This window comes from Tauraco erythrolophus, chromosome 3 (genome assembly GCF_009769465.1).
Source record: "Tauraco erythrolophus isolate bTauEry1 chromosome 3, bTauEry1.pri, whole genome shotgun sequence".
Classification (NCBI taxonomy): Eukaryota; Metazoa; Chordata; class Aves; order Musophagiformes; family Musophagidae; genus Tauraco; species Tauraco erythrolophus.
The window spans coordinates 53,867,151-53,891,568 of NC_141467.1; the positions used below are offsets into that span (position 1 = coordinate 53,867,151).

At 40.6% G+C, this 24,418-nt stretch overlaps 1 protein-coding gene across 1 annotated transcript in view; it reads left to right on the forward strand.

Moving 5' to 3' along the window:
- TAF4B (TATA-box binding protein associated factor 4b) overlaps nt 1-24,418 on the forward strand; it is a 73,587-nt gene that overhangs the window by 17,746 nt on the left and 31,423 nt on the right. The window contains exons 2-10 of the mRNA XM_086609238.1: nt 19-167; nt 942-1,049; nt 5,300-5,467; nt 5,572-5,694; nt 7,876-7,965; nt 11,288-11,881; nt 17,007-17,145; nt 17,742-17,847; nt 22,961-23,133. Of these exons, the coding sequence (XP_086465364.1) occupies nt 19-167; nt 942-1,049; nt 5,300-5,467; nt 5,572-5,694; nt 7,876-7,965; nt 11,288-11,881; nt 17,007-17,145; nt 17,742-17,847; nt 22,961-23,133 (1,650 nt within the window). The remainder of the gene's footprint in view (nt 1-18; nt 168-941; nt 1,050-5,299; nt 5,468-5,571; nt 5,695-7,875; nt 7,966-11,287; nt 11,882-17,006; nt 17,146-17,741; nt 17,848-22,960; nt 23,134-24,418) is intronic.

Consider the following 24,418-nt stretch of genomic DNA (forward strand, 5'->3'; position numbering starts at 1 on the left):
AATGTTTTTCTCCAACAGGATCTGTTCTTATCGGAAGCAGTAATGGCCAACTGATGCTAGTATCTCAACAAGCAATAGCACGAGCGCAGAGTCAACCACAAAATAACACAAGCATGAGACCATCTGTACTGACCACCACACCTTCAATCAGAATATGTGCGGTACAGGTAACTTCTTTTGTAGCTTTTAATTTGATGTAGCTGTATGTCATGTAGTTACAACAGGGCTTGCAAATAAGTTATGGAGGTTTAAATCAGCATTTGAATGCTTTCTGCACAGCTGATGGTGTTTGGTTTTGCACATGAACATCACTGTCCTTTGCTTTCTCAGTTTGAAAAAGTGCTAGCCGTTACATATGGTGTAGTTCAAATTAAGGAATTCCTCTCTGATAATGATGTAAAGGGTTTTAAGAAAAAAAAAAAATCCTGCCACAAAACCAACCCAAAACCAAAAAATTTACTTGTGGTTACTGTTAGCAACTGCAACCTTGTGATCCTCTGGTGAGATGTTTCTCAGAAGCTGAGTGAAGCTGAGGACCGTTTCTGTGTCCCCAGGATGTTCCTCCTTCCCTGAGCTCTACTGGCTTTTCCCTTCTCTCTCGTAAGGTGGTCAGCACGTGAGCGGGTACCAAAAAAGGAACCTTCTGCATAGGTCTCACCAACATGCTTGTTCTTTAACTGTTTTGTTCTGATTAGGTGTTGTGTCTAAATGTCTCTGACTCTCTTCTTGAGTATTAAACTGGTAGACAAATGGCTTTGAACAGTGTTTAAACTATATGGACTATGTGAATGATGCCTGTATTGTTACTGTAAGACTGGGTGTCTTGGTTTATATCGGACAAGAGCAGGTACGTACCAACTTCAGTGTCTGTTTTGTGATTGACTTATCTGACAACTGTTCTCTGTAGATGTGTAATTATTTTTTATTTTTATTTTTTTAAGAACTCTGGCACCCAGTTACTGAAGAAAGTAGCAGCTACTCCTGTGAAAACATTATCTCAAACAACAAGTGCTGTGGCTTCTACTGTTCAGCCACCTGCTGTAATACAGGTAGGTGGCAAGCTTTATAGGGTGGTGGCATAAGTGACAGAACTGAAGAAAATATGGGTGCATTCTTGTTATTTTTAACTCTAATCTGGTTTTCAGTAAGCTTGGTGACTTTTGCCCTCTCAATAAATTCTTTCCTGAATGTCTTTTTTTAAATGCATAATTTAATTATGCTTCTGCCAGTGCATGTCAGATCATCTTCTCTCACTACAGTAGAAAGCATATGAACGATGGATAAAATAAATACTTCAGAGAGCCATTTCCAGTGATTTTTGTACCCTGTGACAGAGCTCCTTCAAGCTCTACCTGAAGCTATTCTGGGAGATGGAAACTTCATAATGCTCTGTCTTGTTGGAGTTCCCTGATTCCTTAGGGAAGATGTTGTTGAAGATGTTGTTGAAGGGAAAATGAGCTGTCTGCACCAGTCAAGCTGTTTTTCTTATGTACGGGTTTTTTCCCCCTCATTAAAAGCTGAAGGAAGGTCATAGCTGAAGACCACTGTTCTCTAATTGAGTTTGACAGACAGGTTCCACAGATACGACTGTAAATAGACAGTGGAAATGCCTCATTACTTTTAGGTAGTGTTTTTGTCTTGTTTCCTAGGTCTTATTTCTCTCGTTCCAGAGCAAAATGTTGCAGGACTCTTCGGAAGAGGCTCTTGACACCTGTAGTGTGTGACACTTCGCCTAGATAGAGTTCATACTCTGTTCTTGGGGACGAGAGTTCTGGATAAGCACGAGGGATAAAAAGAAAACTACTTCTTTCTGCAACTAAAATATTCTGTTCTCCTCATCGTCTGGAAGAAGTCTGGCTTGTACATATCTTTTGTGAGCAGGAGCTTGGAGGAAACTAGGCTGTAGTGGTTGACCCAAGCACTCAGTAGATGAGCAGGATCAGACATTCAAAAAAACGTGCTGGATCTATGTTCTTGACCTTGAGGGTGTTTGAAGGATTGGGAGATATGTTCACTGACAGCGGTAACTAACAGTCTGACTCACAATTTGTCCTCCTGCTGTTCTTCTGTATCAGCAACTGAAAACTATTCACAGCTCTGTCTGTGATCTTTTTTCTCTTTTTCACTACAGATGGATAATATTGAGGCTAAAGGGGAAAACCAAGAGGCCTCTCTTAATACATTTTCTATTTTGCTTAGAATGGGAAGAGCATATGCTTTGTGTCTAAGAACAGTAACAGGTATTCCTTACCCACTTTTATTTTGGAATACTAGCTTGCAAACCATGTGCTTGTGATCTCTGCATAGAGATCTTTAGGATGTAAAAGCCATAGTAATCTACTATGCTGCCCTTGCGCTGGGGAGAAGAGATGCAGGCAAAGATTTCTTTCATCTGATGAATGAAGCTGCCTGCATCCTCACACTCTCATGTGGATGAACCATGAGATTCATCATGCTATTAACTTTTCCTTTTTTAACTTACATCTGCCTTTGACTTGTTTCTTCTGTACTTTCGTATTTCAGTTTTGATGTAATCAATTTAACTTGTGTTCTTCTGAGATATTTAAAGAGGTAAACACGGAGTATTTTTTATAATCTGTATTTTTTTCTGTGTAGAAACTTGAACACTTCTAATGAGCCGTAGGGCTGGGTTTAAACAGCAGGAACAATGGCTCTAGGGAAAATTAATAGTGCTGTTTCTTTTGGAGTGGCTTCCTCAGAGCCCCAGTTTTGCAGAGGATTGCAAAGCCGTCTGTACAAGCTCCTTGTACAGTAAAGAGTAAACAAGTGCAATATGGATACATCCTGCCATCACAGGGCCACTTCACTCCTTGCCCTGGGGTGGACAACCGAAGAGTGCTGACAAGGGAATCTGTGCATAAGGTTGCCAGGAACTGTCTGAAGAAAGAAAGGAAGAGCCCTTGGATCTGACTTCCTTAGCAGCAGTTCATTCATCAGTCCTAAAAGAACTTGCTGATGTTAGCCTTGACAGTTTTTTGAGATCACAGGAGAGGAGTGTTGGTGTGGAAGTATGATGTCATCACAGAAAAGTGGGAGACAGTAGAGAAGAAATAATCCTTGGCTTGGTTGTATATCTCCTATCCTGTGCTAAGTACAGCTTGGAACACTACTATCTGCAAACCCTCTCTAGTTACGCCAGGATTATTCTCCTCATCTGCAAAAATATTTCCATTTGTTGCCATTCCTGAATGTTCAAGCTTTGAGGTTAGACAAAATACCTGCACGTTTTTATTTTTTACCTTCTTCCCAGGTGGGATAACGAAGCTGCAAAGTATCTAATTAGCATCATGCTGAGGCACTTTCATTTAGATGCAGAGCACTTCTCTTGAAATTACTTCAAAATATGCAGGATTAATGCCATTTTTTGTGGCAACTGTTTCTCTGTTGCTCAAAGTGAGAATGAGAATTGTCAGTAGTGAAAAAGGTTGAGGGCAGATGACAGAAGTTAATTCCCATATATTCATCTTCTTGGGAAAAGGGTCCAGCAGACTTCCTGTTGTTCCCTCCCTCAGCTGATAAAATGCTGTTCTGGTCTTGATGTGTAAACACGTTGGAATTTGCAAGAGATCAGCTCCCGAGAACCTCATGTTTTCGGCTTTTAAAAGCCCAGGGCATTGCAACTTGACAGATCTGTACTTCTTCCCTTTCCGTCTTCCTCCCGTCCATCTGTTTGTGGGATTCTCGTGCCCAGTTTGCCTCCCTGTGGTCTTAGAGCTGTTGAGCCTCATCCTTGGAAGAGGCAGTGGTGGTGGCAAAGATCCTGCAGAGAGCTATTAAAGTGTTACCAACAGTGGGAGCCTAAGCTGGAAAGCTTTCTGGTAGCTGCCTGCTTCTTTCATGTCAAGCTGGCAGCAGCTTGGGGAGGGGGACCCACCCAGGAAAAAAATAATTTATAAATAAATTACAAAAGTGTCAGTGTTCTGCTTTAGCTTTAAATATTTGTTCATTAATTTTCCCTATCCTGCAAGATATAAAAGCACTTCAATGTTCCATATGATGTATGTCCTACTCTTAGTTTTTGTTTTATCCATGGTAGGGTAGGTCCGACTCTTCTGCTACTGTCTTATCATTAATGCAATTAGCAAGTATTAGTCTGTGATTGCTGGATTCAACTGTGCAAAGTGTGTTAAGAGTCAGTGAAAGCAATTGTCGTGCGGATTGGAACCTGGAATTTGGCCTACAAAACCAGACACCCTTTCTCTTGAGAGGTTTGGAGAAAAAATGGTATGCAACTTCAGGTTTCAAATGCTGACCTGAAACTCTTGCTTTTCTGTAACCTGCAGGTTCAATCTGACTTTTTAAGTTTTGAATTGAGAAACTAAAAGTAGCGATTTTTGTAGAGGCAAAGTCTTTTACTCATATTGTATTCTGTTGTATCAGAAGAACTGTGTTGGGTTTTTTTGGTGTGTGGTTTTGTTTTTTGTTTGTTCTTCTTTAAAATCTGAAGTAGAAATACATCCGTTTAGTAGGTTTTCCTTGGGAAGCTACTATTTAGCCTGGTTTGCAAAGGAGAGGCAATTGTGTTCTTATTTTTTTCCTAACCCTTCGTTGCTCTCCTGTTGCTGGAGTTTCTGAATCTGTAGGTAAATTCTAATGAGATTTTTAAAAGAGGCCTTAAAGTAACTGACTTCTGTGAGAGTTTGTGTCTGGACAGAGGAGAGAGAGATCCAGATTGCGGCCCACAAGGAAAAGCCTGAAAGAACTTATTAGGTGCATTTGCCCAGCTGGCTGCTTCTGCTGGCACATACATCCTCCCAAAGCGGACACGATATCTTTTGCCTACTGCATGTGTGATAGGAACAGTAAGGGATATTGCAATTGGGAGAGGAGCTGCCAGAGAAGAAAGGAAGATAAAGAATCTTTGTCTGAGGACGTACTTGTCTTCAGAGTAGTAGCACCTGGCCTAGCATTGCCCAAAATTCATTAGTCTTAGGCTGTAGGAGCCTGGCAAACTTAATCTATTGGTTTCTTCAAGACTTTTACCTTTGTCTCTTCACTTGAAGTTGCAGGGAGTGCTTCAGTCTGGGTGAGCCTTTGTCATTTCTTCCCTGTGCCCTTGATTTAAAAACAGAATTATGGCTGTGGGGTTTCTGTCACTTACTTTATTAAATACAGCCTCTCAAAGCGAATGAATCCAAACTTTAAAAACAAAGGTAAAAGCCGTCTATTTACATTTTAAATAGTAATGTGGAGTGAGAGTATTACCTTACATGCTAACTGAATATGGTATGTTTGTCACGTTAGTCTTTGGTCAAAAAGTGTTAATTTTTCTTTTCAGCCAGCAGCTGCAACAGCTAGTGTTACTACTGTTACTGCTGTAAAGCCTTCGAGTACTGGAACACCTGTAAAACTTCCAGTTACAGGCCCACCTGCACAAGCTATCTCCCAAAAGGCAGTCTCTGTGAAAGCAGAGGGCACAACAGTAGCACAGACCAGCACTTCTACAGTAAGGAAAAAAAAATTTTAATTAAAAATCAACATTCTCTATATTCATCAGAGGTTGGAGAGCCAGTGCAACATCTAACTGTCTTCTCTTTATTTCCACACTAGGAGATACTAGAGAATGTCAAGAAATGCAAGAATTTTCTTGCTACGCTAATAAAACTGGCATGTAGTGGACCTCAAGCCCCTGAGATGGGGCAGAATGTGAAGAATCTGGTTCAAAATCTATTGGTGAGACTTTTTTTAAACAAAGTCTGCATTATTTGTGTATCATTTTTGACATTGAATTCATCATAGTTTTGTTCCTTGTCTTTTTTTCTTTTAACAGCTGAAGAGTTGGATTTGTGGCTGAGTACATCTGACCCTCTTACATTTTAACTCTTTTGTTTTTAGCTGGATCCCATGCTGTTGTTTTTCCCCCTCACATTGCTGTTTCATTTTATGCGCAAAGGTAACTGACAGAAGGAGGAGCTGAAAGTGTTAACACAGCTTCTGAGTCTGAGCTGCCTTTTTTTTTTGTATTAGTATAGTTTTGAGTTCTCAACAGCAAGAGTATTACTGTGGAGGTTGTAGTGCATACTACTAAGTCCATACTACTGCTTTTCTCCAAGACAGAACAGACTTATAGGTTGATAGTGAGCTCCAGTGGAACAAGCATGCCATTATCTCTGTCTTTAGCCAATGTGATGGAGAAAATAACGTGGTGGCTGCCAACTCCTCTCTCTCCTTGCAGGTGGCTTCCGTATGCTGCTTCGTGCTGTACCCCAGCACAGCTGGGTTTTCTTGGTAGCGATTTCTCCTGCCACTTCTCGTCTTGGCATTTGACCGCTGCTGCTGTTTTGTTGTTCCACTGTAGCAGAAGGCTGTGGGCTGGTGGAGGGGGTTGGCTTTGCTAGTGGTACCAAAGGACTTCTCAGACTAGAAAAACGTGGTGTAGACAGAGGTGTAATTTCAAAGAACAGATTATTTTAAGATGCAGCCTTGCAAAACTACTCGATTCCTTTTCTTCCTCTGCCTTTGTGTCGCTGCTGGACTGTACACCTTGATTCTGTAGGAAAATACTAGAATTGTTCCTTCATGTGCTTACAATACTTGAATTCTTTTTTTTTTAAGAACAATTTTTACCAGACATCAATGCATCATTTAATTGTGCATTTGTTTGCTTTTGTAATACTTTTAAAATGCTGCTGTTCTGCCATTCAATGTGTGTATATGATTTAAAGGCAAAATAAATTAATGTTTCCTGTGCATGAGGGAAACAAGTAAATGGCAGCTGTGAAGTAAAATGGTCCTTAAGTCAGCATCTTGTCAAGAGGATGTCAAGTGCCTTACATGGATTGAGGTGTAGTGTACCAAATCACTGCATCTGTATTGGTGAGACCTCAGTGACCTATATCCACGGCTCAGTGAGACCTAACAGGCAGCAGATCAAACTACTAAATAGGAGAGATGCTGTAAGTTTTGTTTGTCTGTGAATATACAGTCCTTAAAACCCCTGCTCTGGTCATGTGGCTCCTTGGAACGGTTGTTCTGAAGGAGAATATGGGTGAGAGGAGCAGTTTCTCTGCAGACAGAGATTGATGCTGGCGTCCCCCTTCCTTGTGTGTCTATATACCTTCTTGGAGCAGATAACGTTCTTGGTGACTCTGTGGCAGGGTCTCACCTGAAAGGGTGGGAAAGGGCAGCAGTGTCTGGGGCTACCCACCTCCTTAGCCCTGTCGTGATGGCACTGAAGCAGTGAGTGGGAGGTCTCAGAAGTCTACTGCAGCTTCTCAAGCCCTTGAGTCAGCTGTTTGTGTTGGAGCAGAGCAGAAAGCATTAAGAAGGGAGACTGTGCTCCCCAAGCCAGAGGACTGTTACGTAGTGGTATGCAGAAGGGATGTTCAGTTTCTCCTGCTTTTGAAAGACGATGTTAAGAGTTCTGCTTTCTTAGGCTATGTATGCATTAGACTAGAATTGTTTTACAAAAACTACTGAGTTGTCTTTTGTCTCCGGTCTCTTTAAATTAATCTTTATGCAGATGAACTTACCTTTACAGGAAAAAAGTGCTCATGGTGGATTTTAAGTATTTCTGCATAACAATGAGGTACTTGTTGCTACTCAGTGCTACTTGTAAACTTTTTTCTATCAGTTCACTTCAGTGAACTGTTTGAACAAGTATCCTTAAGTGTTTTCCTTAAACCTGCCTGGAGTTTAAGAAAGTAATTTAATTTGATAGTACTGTATCTAAATTACAAGATCATTTTGTCCTAAACCCTTTTGTTCAAAAATATAATGGGAAAAAAAATTGAGTGTAGACATTGATCAGTTCCATGATAATGTGAATTTCCATGAGTTTTTGATACATCTGAGAAAAAAAATACCGTAGATTCATAGTTATAACTTACCATTGTAATTATACTTTCCTTTTAGGAAGCAAAAATTGAACCAGAAGAATTTACAAAAAAGCTATACATAGAACTCAAGTCATCTCCACAACCATATTTAGTTCCTTTTCTCAAGGTAAGTGCCTGATTGTGAATATGTAGTATTTAATAAAAGGAAGCAGGAGGACCAGAAAAAGAGAGGAAAGAGAGCATTCAGATAGGTGTTTGCTCAGGTCAGTTGAGGGAATGGTGTTTAACCTAGCCCTGTGTGACTGTTGCTCTTGGAAAGACAATTTTTTTGGGGGAAGAAGGATTTCAGAGGAGTAACTTATACTGTGTTCTTAAATTGGAGAGTAATTACCCTCTAGTCATTAGTGGAGACTAATGTTTTGGAAGCTGGTGCATCTACAGTAGAGCAGCTATACTAAGACCACCATTTACTTTCTCAGCAAAACTGTAGCTCTACTAAATTCTAATAGGGAAGACTGATAATGGAGGCTGTGCACAGTTTATGCAGTATTTAAGCTCAAAGAACCTACATAAAGCTGGTATTCATCTGTCTGCTGCTTTGTGTTTAACTGGAGGCAGAAAGACCCCCAGCCCTTTCTCCAGAAAATCTGACAGGACTACTGCAACTTAGAAAGAGTAACCCAGGATAACTCTACCTCCATTCAAGCAAATAATCATGTAAATAAAAAACTTTTAAAATCATATGGTAGAATGGAATTTATTAGCAATCAAAATAAAAGTGAACATCTTTGTTTTATAGCAAGCATTTAATTCCAGTGAAAATACGGAAAACTCAGTTATATTTAATTGCAATGCACATAGTATTCTTAGGCTTGATAGATCTGTACTTTTCCTTGCCATTTACTGTAAGATATAGTTGAGAATCAAGGAAAAATAGTTACGTGCAAAAGCTAGGACAGAAGTTTTCTGGAGTTTGTCTTCCTCTGTATTTGACAGCACGTATAACAACCATATGCTGATGTTGATATTACTTTAGATGGCTGATGTTAATCTGTTAAAGTGTGCGATGAATATTTTTGTTGCAGTGGCAGCCTTTAAATGCTTTGCTAGAAAGTTTGCCGTGAGTCTAGAAGACTACAGTCTTTTCTGCAGGGCTTTAGATAGAATTTTCATATTGATCACTTATTCTCAGTTTAATTTTATGGAGGTTTCTTAAAAGTCCATGCAAAATCTTAAAAAAAAAAAAAAACCAAAAAAAAAACCCCAAAAAAAACGCTCAGAGTACAGGCCTTCCTGCATCCCGTGTAGCTCTGGCTGCAGAAGGACCAGGTTGTGAACGCAGGGTCTGTGTGACTGGCAGAGGTTTTCTGTGAGCTGTGTGAGGCCTCAGCAAACTGTAACTAACTGCCTGGGCAAGTTTGGCTTCAGAAGTAGCGTAGCTGCCTTCTGCAGGACCATGGCTGGTGAATGCATCTGGACGTGGGCTGGCTGCTTGTGCGTGGGGCCAGCTCTGTGCTGCGTTTCTGAAAAGAGCGGAGGTGAACCTCAGTAGCTCCACACAGACCCCACCCAAGTCTGACGCAGCTAGACCTCATGAGGGCTGGTGAGCCCTGACAGCCCCGGGCTAGTCCACACAGAGGAGCTGAGCCAAGAGGTGGCTGTGCAGGGCTTGCTAATGCTTCTGCTCCTTTGGGTCCCCACGGGTTTGTTAGCTGGGGCACGGTGCTGTCCTCATGCGCTCCTGGAGGTGCTAAGCCATCCCACAATGTGGAAAGCTGCGACATGGTGCACGAACCTCGAGGCAGTACCACAGGAGTTAAGTTGGCTTCGTCAGCATGGGTCAGACTCTGACCCATCACCGTAGAGGCATTGCACGTTTCTCCTGTGGCATGCTGCCAGGTGCTGATATCATCTAGGCTTTTCTGTTTGGGGCAGTATCTGTACCCCATAATCCTTGACAAGGTGCTCTCTTCCTGTTGTACTCTATATTAAACAACGAAATACTATGACTTCAAAAACTTTGACCGTGACAGTGACTAAACAACATTAGCTGACTATGGTATTAACCATCCTTTAAAATATCTTGCACCCTGATTGCCTTTTTTTCTGAAATACCTTAAGGATGTGTATTTGATGCAGACCAGACTTAATTGGTGTGTAAGGCTGAGCAGCTGTGACAGGACTGAGTGCCAAATGGAAGATGACTTGAGGAGCCCTTCTCTAAGGTGCTATGAGGATCAGTGCTGGCCTCGTTTGCGGGGGAAAGGCTTGCAGCTCGAGTCTGGAAAGAAATGTGATACGGCTTATTGCCAATTGACTTTCAGCTAGTGAAGTGGAATTTTAGGGAGGACTCTGTGGAGTTGTCTCTTATCTTTGAGCTGCAGGTTTTTGATGAAGTCTTTGCATGTGTTTTCATTTTGTCTGTTCCAATAGGTGGAAAAATACAGTGACTTTGGCTGTAAAGCCTGCTTGATTTTCAAATCTATACTGGATGTTTTTGGCAAATAAATTGCATCAGGAGCATGAGGAAAGCTCAGCAGCCTTTTAAAAGAAAAGGAAGCGAACATTAAGGATAGGTGTGCCACGGCAGGTCTAGATATGCAAACAATTTGTTCACTCAGTATATTAGCATGGGAGACAACACGTTCCTTTAGCACGAAGCCCGGAGCAACAGCACTGTGCTGGAGACTCTTAACAGACTTGAAAAACTCGTGGGGAAGGTTTGTGAGAATATACAGGTAGCTGCAGAACTGATTTCCCCTGGTTCTGAGCCATAACGGATTGTAAATAGTCAAGGAGAAAAATCTATAGAGGACTTGAAGATTATTCTGTCCATTAACCTTCTCAGACATAGCTGTAGTAAAAATGAGGTGTTGCCAGATACCTTTACTAATGTTCTCTTGTTGCAGAGAACTATCTGGCTTCAGTTGTGCTGCTGCTGCTATACAGACATTATTAAAGTGGTATCCCCCCCTAGTGTAGATACAGCTGTATTGGTATAGAAGTGCTTAGCTCTTCAGAGCTTGTTCTAAGACTTCCTCAGATCATGTGGAGTTCTCTGTCAGACAGGCTCCATGGAATAAACACAGCTGTTAAAATATAGCAGGGGGTTTTGGTAAAACAAATTTTTGAGGTGTTAAAATGGTGTTCTTTTTTAGAACACAAATTTCAAATTGAAGAAATTTAAACAAAAAGAACAAGTTATAGGTGAGTTTACCTATAGATGGGATTTGCTATGTGCAGTGAAGTCGTGGTGATTGTTGACCTTTACTCAGCCTGTGTTGGTGAATCCTGTGGTCTTCTCTGAGCAGTATGGTCATCAATTTAAGCGTGCCTGAATTCTAGCAAAACTTATTTGGAGTAATCCATTTATTGTCTCATGAAAAATTAAATTAGAAGACGAGGAAGAACATTCAGTTGCTAATGTATCAGTATTGTGGAAGACTCTGCTGATATTACGTCCAGTGTTTTTTTCGTTTTTCTTCTAGAAAAGCATGCTTGCCTTACGGCAGCTAATGCCCAATGCTCAGAGCTTCATCCAGCAGTGTATGCAGCAGCCAGCTCCCACCCAAGAAGCTGTTTTGACTTGTACCTCTGCAGCACCAGCTCCTTCGATAGTAGTGGCAACCTCATCAGTGGCAACTTCAACTGTAGCAAAAACTTCTCTTCCAGTTATAAAACCAGTGTCTGCCTCTGTAACAGTCACAGCCTCTCCGGTTATAAAACCAGTCCTTGTCAGTGCGTCGGCAACAGCTTCTCTGCCGACTGTGAAGCCTGTTCCTGCCTCTGCAGTGGTGACAGCATCCGTTCGTCCTGCAGCTTCAGTCCTCACCACAACGATGGCAACATCAGGGCTGACTGCCATCCAAACCGTCAAGCCAGTCTTCACCTCTGCAGTAGCAACGTCCTCTCTCCAGTCTGCCAAGCCACTGCTGGTCTCCACAGCGGCATCTTCAGCAACGACCCCTCTACAGACTCTGAAACCAGTCATTGGAACCCCAGTCAGTATTAAAATCTCACAGCCAAACTCCATCGTTGCGCAGTCAGCAGGTGCTCAGCAGGTGGTTAAAGTGAAACAGTTGGTAAGATGAATTTCTCTACTTCTCTGTAACCAGGTTTCTTTACTTTCGCTCTTATCGTTTTGTGAAGAGGATACCAATGTGAATCTTAGCTCTTTTTTTAACATATGAAGCTAGTTCTGTCATGAGTTAACCAGTCATGGTTGTCACAATTAGGGATATTGAACCTTTGCTGAAAAGGTGACTCTAAAACTGAGCTCTTGCAAGACGTGCTGACCACTGTTCCACCAGACTGAACATCCAGCTTTGAGACAGGAGGGAACACAAGTGCTGACCCCTGCTATGCATGCAGCCAGGCTAGATCTGCATCTGAAAGAAAAAGCAGGAAATGCTAGTGACAGAAACAGAAATTGCTGATGGGATGCTTACCTTAATTACAATTAGATGTCCTATTAGGGCTATGCCTCAGCTAGCCACCCAGGATTCCAGTCTCTCTACCTTTGTAGTTTCTACCCTGGATACTTAGCAGGCACAGGTGGCTTGATGACATTTAGTGATACGTTAACTGAAATGTACAAACTAGCTCAAGGAGCTTTTCTGGGCAGAGTTCTGACCTCTGAATTTAGTAAGACATGTTAATTATGGAGTCATCCAAAAGTGAGCTTTTTCCATCAGGCCTCATTAGCTAACAAATTCCAGGAGGAATAAATGTCTTATTAAAACAATACCCTCAAAATCAATGTGTTAATATATTTTTCTTGGCACAGGTTAACTTCTTGCTAATGTTAATGTTAAATACCAACAAACTGTGGATCACAGGTATACCCAAAAGAGCAACATTGTGAAATATATTAGGCTTGGTTTATGGGTGTTTGAGATACCAAATAGTATGCTATTTGACGGGTCTGCATGCAGATAATGTTCTCAAATATTTTGAAAGAATACTCTCCCTTTGGCAGATAAAGAATGTGATTCTTGAATAGGACTTCTGTGTAAAGATTTCTTCCTTAAAAAGAGGGGAAAACGTTAGACTTCCTATGAAACTAGATTTACTTTCCACAGGTATAGTAGGGCATCTAGTGTGTCAGTTTCCTTTGTAGCTTGGTTATTGTGTATACTTGATTTAACAGTATTCAGACTTCTAAAACATTTTGCATTTTTAATTTTCTGCCTTTCAAAGTGCGTGAGGTGGATGTAATACAAGAATCCTGCGTTCTAAATAAAGATATTATTCTACCAGCTTTTCGCCTTTCAGACTGGCTTAAAAAGAGCAAAGCACTCAACTATATGGAGGGGATGGGGGGGTCCTTTTTATGAGTGGGTTTGTTTTAAAAACAGTTATCAAGCATATGCACTAACAGTCTTCAATAGTAGTAGCTAAAGCCAAGTTGGAAAAGGATTTGATATCCTTACTGTCTTTAAGGACTAAATTTGAAATTTCAGCCAGAAGGAAATGAGGACTACTTAGGTTGTACAAGGGCTGGAGAGCTGTTTGTTGGCTATGCAGCAAGCCATGTAATCCAGGGGAAAGGTTGACCATCTGTACAAATAGATGAGGAAGCTTAACTCTACACTGGGGAGTCGAAACACTTCTTGAATATGATATTGGTGAACTCAAGAAATGACTTCTGCCTCCTCCAATTCTGCTGTGTGGCAGCCTATTGCAATCGTTCTTCTTTGCTGTGCCTTACAAGCATGGAATTGCATACAAAGCATGTTTTTATCCTCATTTGCATAGATCCCAGGCACGGTGATTAAAAAACTTACTCTTCAAAATACCTATTTAACTTTAGTCTTGTAGTTGAAGGCCTGAGTTGACCACTTTGCAGCTTAGCTGTATCAGGAGCTTGGTGTTTGTTCAGACAACTGATTAGCATGAAGAGCAAGTTAGTAGAAGCAGCCGCATCTTCTAGGGCTTTGCTGGTGCCTTCCCTTGAAAGGACAGAGGGTCTGTTTTCCTCCCACAAGAAAACAAATCTGGACCTCCCCTCCCTAAACAGAAGGGTCCTGCTGCCAGCTGAAAGGAAGCGCATGCCAGCTGTGCAAATCTGTCCACACAATGCTGCCAGCAATTTCTTTCCCTTTCCAGCCCGCAGGGTTGTCTAATGCCATACACTCCCGCTGCATGCCCATTTCTAATTTAGGTCTCTTGTGCTTGGGAATGTAAAGCGAACTTTCATCTGCCAGCTCCAATGCAGTGTTGATGCTGCTTAGGAATTGCAGCACTACAGTATTTTAGAATCAAAATTGTGACAGGAGTGATGCAAAGTGTAACTGTCTTCTTTTGTGGCATGGTTATTGATGCTCTGGGTTTGTATGGTGTGCACTGAGGGACCTGTTCTTCAGGGATGCTGTTGGGATTGATTGTATTCCTGTGCTGCAAGAGGAATAAGCAGCCTCGTTTAAGGGCATTGGCATACATAGAAGTTCCATCTTGGAAAGAAAGCTTGTCTTGCTGTAGTATTGCTTTGTCTCTTGTTTAAAGCACAATAAATGAAAATTTACATTACCAGCCACTGGCTTCCAGTGGTGAGAAAGCTGCTGTGAGACTATGACTTCATGTTAAGTATGAAGAGCAAGAGTTTTATAGTATTGTGCCTTCAAATACCAGTGAGACGTGCTCCCTGGACATTGCTAGCGGTTGAAGCGAGGAGTGAAGTGCCTGTGCTGTTCCAGCCACTTGTTCTTAGTGAGTTGTTGTTAGTGTGAGTTCCCTCAGAGCTGAGCTTTCTTGAGGAGAATCTCCTCTGCTATTTTTCAAGAGGTTGTTTTGTCCTGGATGTATGCTTTTGCATTCAGCTGGTGAGGCCTCCTTCGTGAAGCTATACTCTTTGTAGTGTGTGATGATCCCTTGCCATCTCTTTGCTGAACTCCGAACTTTGCTTTATGCATGCAAAACAGGTTCAAGTAAGGCTAATCAAAGTCTCTGTCAGGCAGCTGTCCCTATGCTGTCAGCTGGATGTTACATTGCATTTTTTTTTACTGAAGAGCGTTGGTGCTTTTTATTCTGATGTCTCTGTCAACCTACTTAACGGGGCACAAAGGAACAATCTCTTTTCTTTATTACTTCTTGCTGCTAACCTGAAGAAAAGAGGCAATAGCTCTTTTTTATGGATATTACCTATTTTTTAATACTCTTTCTGGCATTAGATCCTTGTCGAAAATTCTAGGATTGTTGCCCTGTTCTGTTGCAAGTCCCAAGGACTTCCAGCTTTTGTCAGCCTAGCAGCTAGAATAGCAAGCACAACATCAGCTTTGCTGCCAACACCTCCTTTCTGTTTCTTGTTCATCTAGTCTCCTTGATTACTTGACTTACTTCTCAATGTCTACCTAGGCTATTGATTTAACGTTGGCTATCTTTGTTCTTTTTGTCTGCTGCACCTTCATCTTGAATGCTTTATGTGTTTTCTCCTGTGCTGTTTCAGTGTTTTGCATGCTGAAGGTGAAGCATCATTCTCGCTGGTGGTAGGGAGGGTCCCTAGGTGCATGTCTGTGGGTGCTGGCAGAGCCTACAAGTAGTTTATTCAAGCTGGTCAGTGGTTCAGTAATTATCTGAACATATAAATGATGTTGTTAACGTTATTTTTGACTTCCGGCTTATGAAAACTGGATCTTTCAGAAAGATCAAATTGTATTTTCATAAAAACACGTAGAAGCAAAGTTAGTGTGAGTACCAGTTCGCAAGGCAATGCTGCGTGTGTGAGCCTTGACTCTGTCCTCAGTCCGCCTGTCCCTGTACTCCTGTGGTTCTTGCCTCTGCACAAAAAGTTGGGAGATAGAGATCTTCTGGTTCTTCTCAAGAACTACCTGTTTGTTGTCTGGTTTTCAAACACCACCTTCAGCTTAGTTGTTCTATGTTATTGCTGCTATGACAAACTGTGATGCTATTAGCAGATTAATAGGGGGGTGAGTGGGGTATATCTTGACTATTTGATATGTAAAGTACCTCTTTTTATGAATGTGTGATACTTAATGCTGATGATGTTTACTGATAAATCTGAAGTTACATGACTGGAGGAGACAGCCTAATTTCTGAAATATTATAAATGTCAATTCTTTATTTGATTAAACTTGTGCAGTGTTGCTATACAAGCACTCTTCAGAAAGCCTAAAGTTAGAATAAAAGATGTAGAGGAGAAAAAGTGGCTTCTTTATCCCGAAAATTCCTTTGTATTAGCTTTTTGCTGCTAAAAAAGTAGAATTCAATCTGAAGATGTTGATAATCTTGTGCTTTGGTAAAAGCACATCTTTCTACTACTTGTAATCAAGAACTTTTCCAAAGAATGTATCAAAAGCTGCAGGCCACATTCTTTTAGCTAGGAGGCTTATAAATGAGGCTTTCAGTGATGCTGCAACTTTATTACTTTCTTGCATTTTAATAGCTACCCCTGAAGAGTTAAAATTAGTATTTATGGGCTGTGCCTGTAGGTCTGGACAGATCCTGCTGTCTGGTTTTGTTTTTTTTCCAAGAGCCTCTTTAAACAGAACTATCAACCCCCTTCTTTTTTACCTTTCAGCAGTGTACCAATGTTTTTGTGTGGAGGCTCTGCTTGTTATAGGTGTTGCTAGTTGGTGCTTCCTGTTCCTGCCAACCGATATGTTCAGTGTACTTTTGCTTAACACTTTGAAACTCAGCATCTCGATTTACAACTGATGTTGCAGCTCCAAAAATGCATTAGTAACTTTACAGTGCGTACTCTTAATTCTTGACAGGAAAAGGATTTCATGGAAGACTTGTGACTGTTTTCATGTTCTCTCTTCTTAACTAGGTGCTCGTGATTCCAACCCTTTTGAACTTGTTGGCAGGCAGACTCGATATTCGATTGTTAGTCTGTAAAGCAAGACGTAATGGAGAGGAAAGCCTCTTAGTGTAATGGATTGTGTAGTACTTAGTGAAACTCGTATTATATAGTTATCAATAGAGAGTAGGGGTGAAGTGTTTGTTAAAGCTCTCTGAATGAGCTGGAGCGTAAAGCTCACCACCAGTTGTTAAGATTTCGTTTCTTGTCACAAAGTAAAAAAAAAAACCCTCCACCTTTTTTTTTTCTGAGCATGCTGCTTGCTTTAAACTGAAAGCTAGACATGCATGCATGCCCAACGGCACTTCTGTCTGTCTGAACACATCAATGCTATTTACTTCTCTCTGTTTAGCTCTTCTCACTCTTGATATTGGATATTCCACTTCCAGGTGGTCCAGCAACCATCAGGAGCCATTGTAAAGCAAGTATCCACACTCCAGCAACCCTCAACGCTGACCATACAGACATCTGCTGAGAAAAGGATGCCACTGATGAATACGCTTGTTCAAACTAAGCAGTTTCCTGCAGGTACAGTGGAACCTCTTTAGGGACAGGACTCCTGAGGTGTAGAAATGAGTGCAGGGTGCTAGTAGATTGTAGGAATGTAAGAAGGTGGTTGTCTATCGGGAGCAACCAGCTCTGTGCAGCAAGTTGAACATTTTTACTGTCTGCTTGGAGTTCTCATAAGAAACTCAGTGCCATGTCTACTTCTGGCTGCTGTTAAAAGCGTGTCAATCAAACATTTCTACTTGTTAAACTACTACGAGTAAGCTCCTTGCAGTAAACTTCCTTTAAACCGTGATGCTTTTGGGAATCGCTTTGTGAGACTTTGCTTTTTCCTTCAACATGTCCAAGTTGATGAATAGTGTGAGTGTTTGTCTCAGCCAGTTTTCACTAAAACCTTTCACTCGTCAGCACAGAGAAGGGTGCTTGCTAAGAGCGTGTAGGGTTTTTGGCCGTACAGAACATGCAGAACGTAAGACTCTAGAGTATCTGGTTTTCAAATGGACCTAATTAGTTGTTAATTCAGTCTGTGGTAGCCTTTGCTAGAAGTATGAAACTGACTAAACAGTTGTCTTAGCATTTTGCTTTCTACTATGTCATGTTCTTTTTTTTTATTTTAGGTTCCATTCTGAAACAAATTACTCTGCCAGGAAATAAAATTCTGTCGCTTCAAGCATCCCCTGTTCAGAAAGCAAAAATAAAAGAGAATGGAGCAACATCCTTCAGGTAAAATAGACAATATGAGAAGTTTACTATAAGAAGGAACAAAAGGAACAGACAGCAAGTATAAAGGTGGGAACAGAGCCCAAATAAAAGCAACTTTCTTTAGAACTTGTTTATGATAGGTGGTTTTCATGTTAGAATACTAATTGGCAAGGGAGAACTTAAAAATTTTGACCTCATAGCAGATGTTAGTTATTCTTAATATAAGAAAACTGTCCTGATGAGGCTGGACTTTCATCGTGCTATCACAAGAGACTAATTATCAAACAGCGTGCATCAATATGTATCAGTTTTTTACATGTAGAGAAGGCATGTTGGTCTCTATTGTGTGAGTACTGTTAACTAATCTAAAGCAAATACTAATACTTTGTATTAAAAGGTCTCCATAGGATTAAAGCAGATATTGCCTCTGATTTTTACAGACCACCAGATAGCATTGAACTGTTGTTTGGACTGACTGGTAACCTGTCTAAAGCGCTATGCTGTATTACAAAATCTTTTATTAGCTCCTCTTACAAGCTTGTTCCTGTATGTAGAGGTGAAAGTCTTTGACTAAACCTCTAATTATGGCTTCTGGCGTATTCTCTAGGCCTTTAGATTGCAAGAATTTGTAAAGCTTTTAGTTCTGGTAACTGATTAACTTTTCAAAAGCAGAAATTATTTTTGTATCTCTGAAATGTGATGTTGAAACGGAGGTACAGACTGCTGTAGGCCTTATTGGTCTTATGACCTTAATGCAAGCTTGAAGTTACTCTTCCAGGGATAAAAGCAGACATGACAGTTTTGTCTTGTTGACCAGTTGACTTCTCATCTATTGAAAGCTATAGCTTTGTGTGCACTGATACAGAGAGAGCTGTTGTTATTTACAGTAACCTACAGTGTACACTGAACGCTTAGAACATGGGTAGCCAGAAGTTAAAATGAAAAGTTGATGTTAAAGCAATAGCTCTATTCAGCTCCCTCAAGCTCTTATGAAATATACTTCAAAATATAACTTGATATGTAATTTTGTGTATAATTTAAAAAACTCCAACAAAACAAACAAACATAAAAAAGGCTAGAAAGACTTTTTTGTGATCTTCCAATCAGAACGTATCAACTGTCTTACAGGAAAATGTTTGAATTGTTGATGTTTTTCCCTGAATTGTTAAGCTCTTAGTGTAGGAAAAACTCTGTGTCTACAGTGTGATTCAAGATGGATTTCTGTTCCTGCTTTTGGATTATGATTTTCAAAGTAGCATAAATCCATGAGAATTCAGATTTCAAATCTCTGTCTCACCTTAAATATTTCTGGTAAGTCTCTTCTCTGAAGAATTTCTCTCTTTGGCTACATCCCTGGTGCTTCTATTCATCAATATAACCAAACTTTCTGACTTTGAAAACTACCTATGAGAATCTTCATATATATATGGGAACCTGTGCAGCGTGTACTTGAATGTTTGGCTTCCCTAGGTGAAGTATCTGTTCTCCAAGCAGGTCTAGCACCACATAGTGTTAATCTGGCCTGTGCAACAGACATTCCTTGCTCTCTTCTATCCTGACTTCTATTATTCCCAGCCCAGCTGTTCTTTGACCTGTGATCCATCAACTGGCCAATCACTTGTGAGCCAGTGAGAAGCACCATGGCCCCCTTTCAGGTTTTGTGGTGAGATTCATAATAGGCAGAGAGCATGTCTTGTCATTTCTGTGATTGTACGTGTGGCACTTCAAACTGTGGCTTCTCATTGCAGTCAAGGCCGACTGCCATTGTGTGACTAGGTTAGGTCAGGGTTCGACAATGTAACACTCAACTAAGCTGTACTTAATGAGCTGCAGTTTGACCTTGCTCTTTAGTGGGCTGTTTTGATTGCTTGAGATAAGCAGTAGAAAAAATGGTGATACCCATCCCTCAATTAAAAAAAAACCTCTAGAAATGAGATTTCCGCTAAGCATGGGCTTTGCTGGCACTTGATTGCCCCATGGCATGTATTGTAAAGGGCAGCTTAAAAGCATCAATATTTTTATAAACCACTGTGCGTAGTTCTGTAAAATACATGCTGGAGCACCCTGGAAAAAATAAGACACATATTTGCATCTTCAAATATTGGGGTTTTTTTGCATCTGTTCTATTACAGAGTTGTTCTCCAAAGCACATACAACTCTGACTTGTGCACTTTGTCTGGAAGGTATCAGCAATTTCAGCTAGCAGACAAACTGGAGTGAGACAGTGGAGTGGAGAACATCTGGGCAGCTGCTCCTCCTGCCCCATGGTGGTGGGGAGCGCTGGTGGGTCTTGCTCCACTGGAATTTTTCTGTCCCATGTAGTTGTCCATGATGGTGCATGGAGGTTTGGGTTAAGCGTGCCTTTTTAGTTTTAGCTTTGACTGTTGTATAAAACAGAGTAAATAAACATGGATTCAGAAGACATGTGCATTTATCAAACACCAGAGGGTGCCACAGACTCACTTTTCAGCCAATGCAGGCGCATTCATAGGCATGAGGTGCTTCTGTATTGCTTGGGCTTCATTTCCAGTGGAGTGTTCAGCATAAATGTCAAACCTGACTTCATGCAGGGTAGTGCTCAGAACTCTGTGTTCTGTTTCCCCCATTGTCCTGATAAGCTTCAGTCACTTGAGATTTAAAACAGCTGGGAGAGTTTTTCCTGTTGAGTTCTGGCTGTGACATGATCAAATGCAAAAAGCATTAAAGGAGTGGTGTAGAAGAGGGTCTTTATGGAGGGATTGCTGAAAATGAAAGCAAGTCCATACCCAACAGAAACGTCTGCTTGTATACTCTGGAATATTTAAATTTATCACTTTGGTAGAATGACTTTTATAGCTTACTTAAAGTACATGATACCTTACTTAAAATGATTGAGGTTTGTTTGAACAGCAAGGAAAAAAGAATAGTAAAAAGTATAAACTTAACATCACTTCTGAAACTTACATTAATCGTTAGTGAGCACTACTACTAAGGAAACGTAATGATAGTTTCTTTAGATTAAGTAAAATAAGTGCAGCAGTGTTTTCATAGGTGCAAAATAATCTTTTGTCAAGGCTAGTGACTCGGTGGCTTAATGCAAACTTATATTCCTCCAAGTTAGAATTGGTCCTTAAAAACAGTACGGGTAGAGATGTCTATTGCATGTAAGCTCTTGTATGTGTGTACTCACAAGAGACACTGTGTGCATAGAAATATTAAATAGTAACCTAATAAAGACTGGTTTTAGAGAACTGAAACTTGAGTATGTAGAAAGATAGATAGATAGATAGATAGTATAGAAGTTTCCCTCCTTCTTGCTTGAATGTTTGGAGTGTGTGCCCAGATTAGAAACTAAAATGATTTACTGAAACTGCATGCTATACAATTGTACCTGAGGTGCAAGCATCCTTACTTGGATTCCATAAACAGCTCCATCAGAGTAACGTCAGGTTCCAGCATCTGCAGCTCGGATGGCTTGTGATGTGTGTTCTTGGTGCTAGTTGTGCTGACTTTGTAATCTCCTGTATCAGCAGATCCGTGGCAGTCACTGCACTTCGGTGGGATTCTTGTCTCTGCCATTAGCAAAAACTTCTCTGTAGCAGTCATTAAGAAGAGAAAATTGGAGTGTACTTGTGAAGATCAGTTAGCACTCAATTAGCATGCAGTGAAGCTTCATTTACACACTTCTTGAAAGATCACAGTCTCTGTTAGGCTGATAGAGCATGAGTATACACTTGGAACTGCTCAGTTGTTGGTTGTGAAGGGGTAGGAGGAGGGAAACTGTTCTGCCAGTGGTGACTTCAGCTTTCAGTCATATCTGAGGTCATTTAACTGTTCTGACAATCCTAGGATTTAACGCTTTTCTTAGCATGATGGAGTTGGGGGGAGAAGACTTGCATCATAGAAACCGATTGAAGCCCAAAGGAGAAAATGCATCTATAGTTTAAGAAAAAAAAATCCTGACACTTTCTTGTGTCTTTTGAGTATTACTCAAACCCAATCATGTTCTACTTCATCTTCTACCTATTGACAGTTAGAGGACAGCCTCCAAGATATCCTATTTCACCTGAGAATGGCAAGTTTCTGACTAACCCCTTGTTCAAGTAGGGCACACAGTATTTTCTGAAGATGAACTCTATCAGACTCTGCCAGTGAGTACTTTTCCGGAGGGATGTGTATGTTTTGGTTTTGGTTTTCTTTTGTTTTTCAAATCAAAATACCTTCAGACTGAGTGCTTCCACCTGTCTGTATTAACAATGCCGATTTGTGTTCTGATTCTAAACTCTTGAAGCCACCATTAGGGCCTTTGTCACTTTGTGAAACAAAAAAGGCGTTCTTTTGATCATCTAAACTTCGTTGAAAATAACTTGGCTATTTTCATTGCTAAAGTTTTTCAAAAACTTTTCCTATATAAAATTCATTCTGTATTTTAATTAAAATGATCTTTTTAAAAACAAAAAGCTGAGGCGCACAGGCTATTTGCTTAGCATGAGCTTTGTCATGATTATAGTTAGTCTTAGTTAAGTTAGCCCTAAGTATGCCAGACTTGAGTTTTTATTTTAAACATGTAGACCAAAGCTGCTACAGCAGAATCCAGCTAACGGAGGGCTGGAGCTCCGTTAAGAACTAGAGCTCTGCCACTGTTTTTCAGAAGCATAGCATCCTCCCCACTAGGTACATTAAGTACTGTATGGTAGCACTGATTCAAAGGGCAAGGTCTCTATACTACTGACAAGGAGTGTTTGTATCTTATTTTTTTAAGAGAACTCACTAAAAAAAAGGTGAAGATCAGGTTTGTGCTAGTATACCTGTGCTGTAAGCTTCAGTTTCTAGGATAGGCATCTCTGAACATGGGCTTGTTTGTAAGTTCCACGAGCCAGTATTCGACTTCATTCACCACTTGGTTCTACCTGGTCAGTTAGAGTTTTAGAACAAATTTCAGGCTGTAAGAGCGGTGGTGCAGGGTGGGAGGCTTATGGGGACCTTCAGTCGAGATTTACCTCAGTCCTTGGTTTCTGAGCTTGCTCAAAATTTCAGTTTCATGTAAAGGATTTGCATTTCTAGCTGCTGAGGTTGTGGCTCTTTGTTGATAGTCAAGAGGCTTTTTCTTTGTATCCATTCTGAACGAAGCATAAACTGTTGGTTTTCTCCTTAGTAGAGATGAAGATGACATAAATGATGTGACTTCTATGGCTGGAGTCAATCTTAATGAGGAGAATGCATGCATTTTGGCAACAAACTCTGAGCTCATTGGTACAGTGATCCGCTCTTGTGCAGATGAACCTTTTCTCTCCTCGGAAGCGCTTCAGAAGAAGATCTTGAACATAGGTGAGAATAAAGCATATGTAACAGATATGTATGAATGTAGTATTTCCTTGCCCATTTCATCAGCCAGCCTCCAGTCTTTGAAGAAGGAGCTGGAACTTAAGATCTGCCATCTCAATTCATGTGTTTCTACCAAACCATACTGAGTTTTCACTTCCCCTGCTATGAAACAACTGTTCTCTAAGTTTTTTATGTGGAAATAGTCTGAAGCATGACCAGAAAAAAGAAATTGGTGCCACTTTTACTTGTGAAAACTGAGCAACTTTATTACTCTTGATGGAACACACAACAACCATGTAGATGCTAGTGTCAAATCAAACACTTAAGTATGATTTTCTATTTCTGCAGCTCCTAACTTGATGTGTTACGCTGACTTTCCTAACAGCTTTTGTATTCCTTAGCCTGTTCAGATATGTACTCTTGACCAACATCACAGATCCTGCCCATGTGATTAGGAAGAATTTTCAAACTGCCAATATGCACAGGGCAGACTTCTGTTTATGACTCTCTCTATGGAAAAATCTTTAATTATGCGCAAAAAAAAAAGTTAAAGCTGTTTGTATCAGTGAATAATACTGTGGAATGTATGTTGAATGGCTGAGACTAAACTGTAATAGAAAGTTTTTAGTGTATGTATCATGCCAGCTGTTAGTTTCTGAGCAAAATTATAACTGTTGCTTAGCAATGTTGTTTGTGTCAGAGCAGGGAGCATTTGTACAGCACCACATTCACTGGTACCACTGCTGACTACAGCAAACCAGATGAATGTTGCTCAACACCTTGCCCCTGCTGTCTGCCTGGTAGCTGGTCATACTGGAACAGTGAGTTTTACAGTTGAGCATTCAGGAAAGCCTGCAGTTCCTACATGCAGTCATAATTCTGACACAGCGGTTTAACTACGTGATCTCAAAGTCTTTCTACACGCAACTTGTTCTTAGTCCAGACTAAGCAGCTAGCCTGTGAGGAGCATGTAACCTGCAAACACTATCTGCTACCTCAATGCATCCCACCCTAGTTAGCCAGGTGTGCCATCTAAGCTGTGTGGGGCATAGTTGAGTGAAGTAAGTGCTAAAGGAAAGTGGAAAAGAGAAAATACATTTTGAAACTGGTGTCTAGAAGCTTTTCTCAAAATTCAGTAGAGGGTTAACCAGTCATCCATGGGGAGTAGATACCAGGAAAAATAGAGCTCTCCAAAAACATAAAGAGAAAGCACTTCTAGAATAAATGTCTGGTTTGGAATATGAAGACAATTCATTTAAAGATGGAAAATATAAGCCTGGTTGTTTGA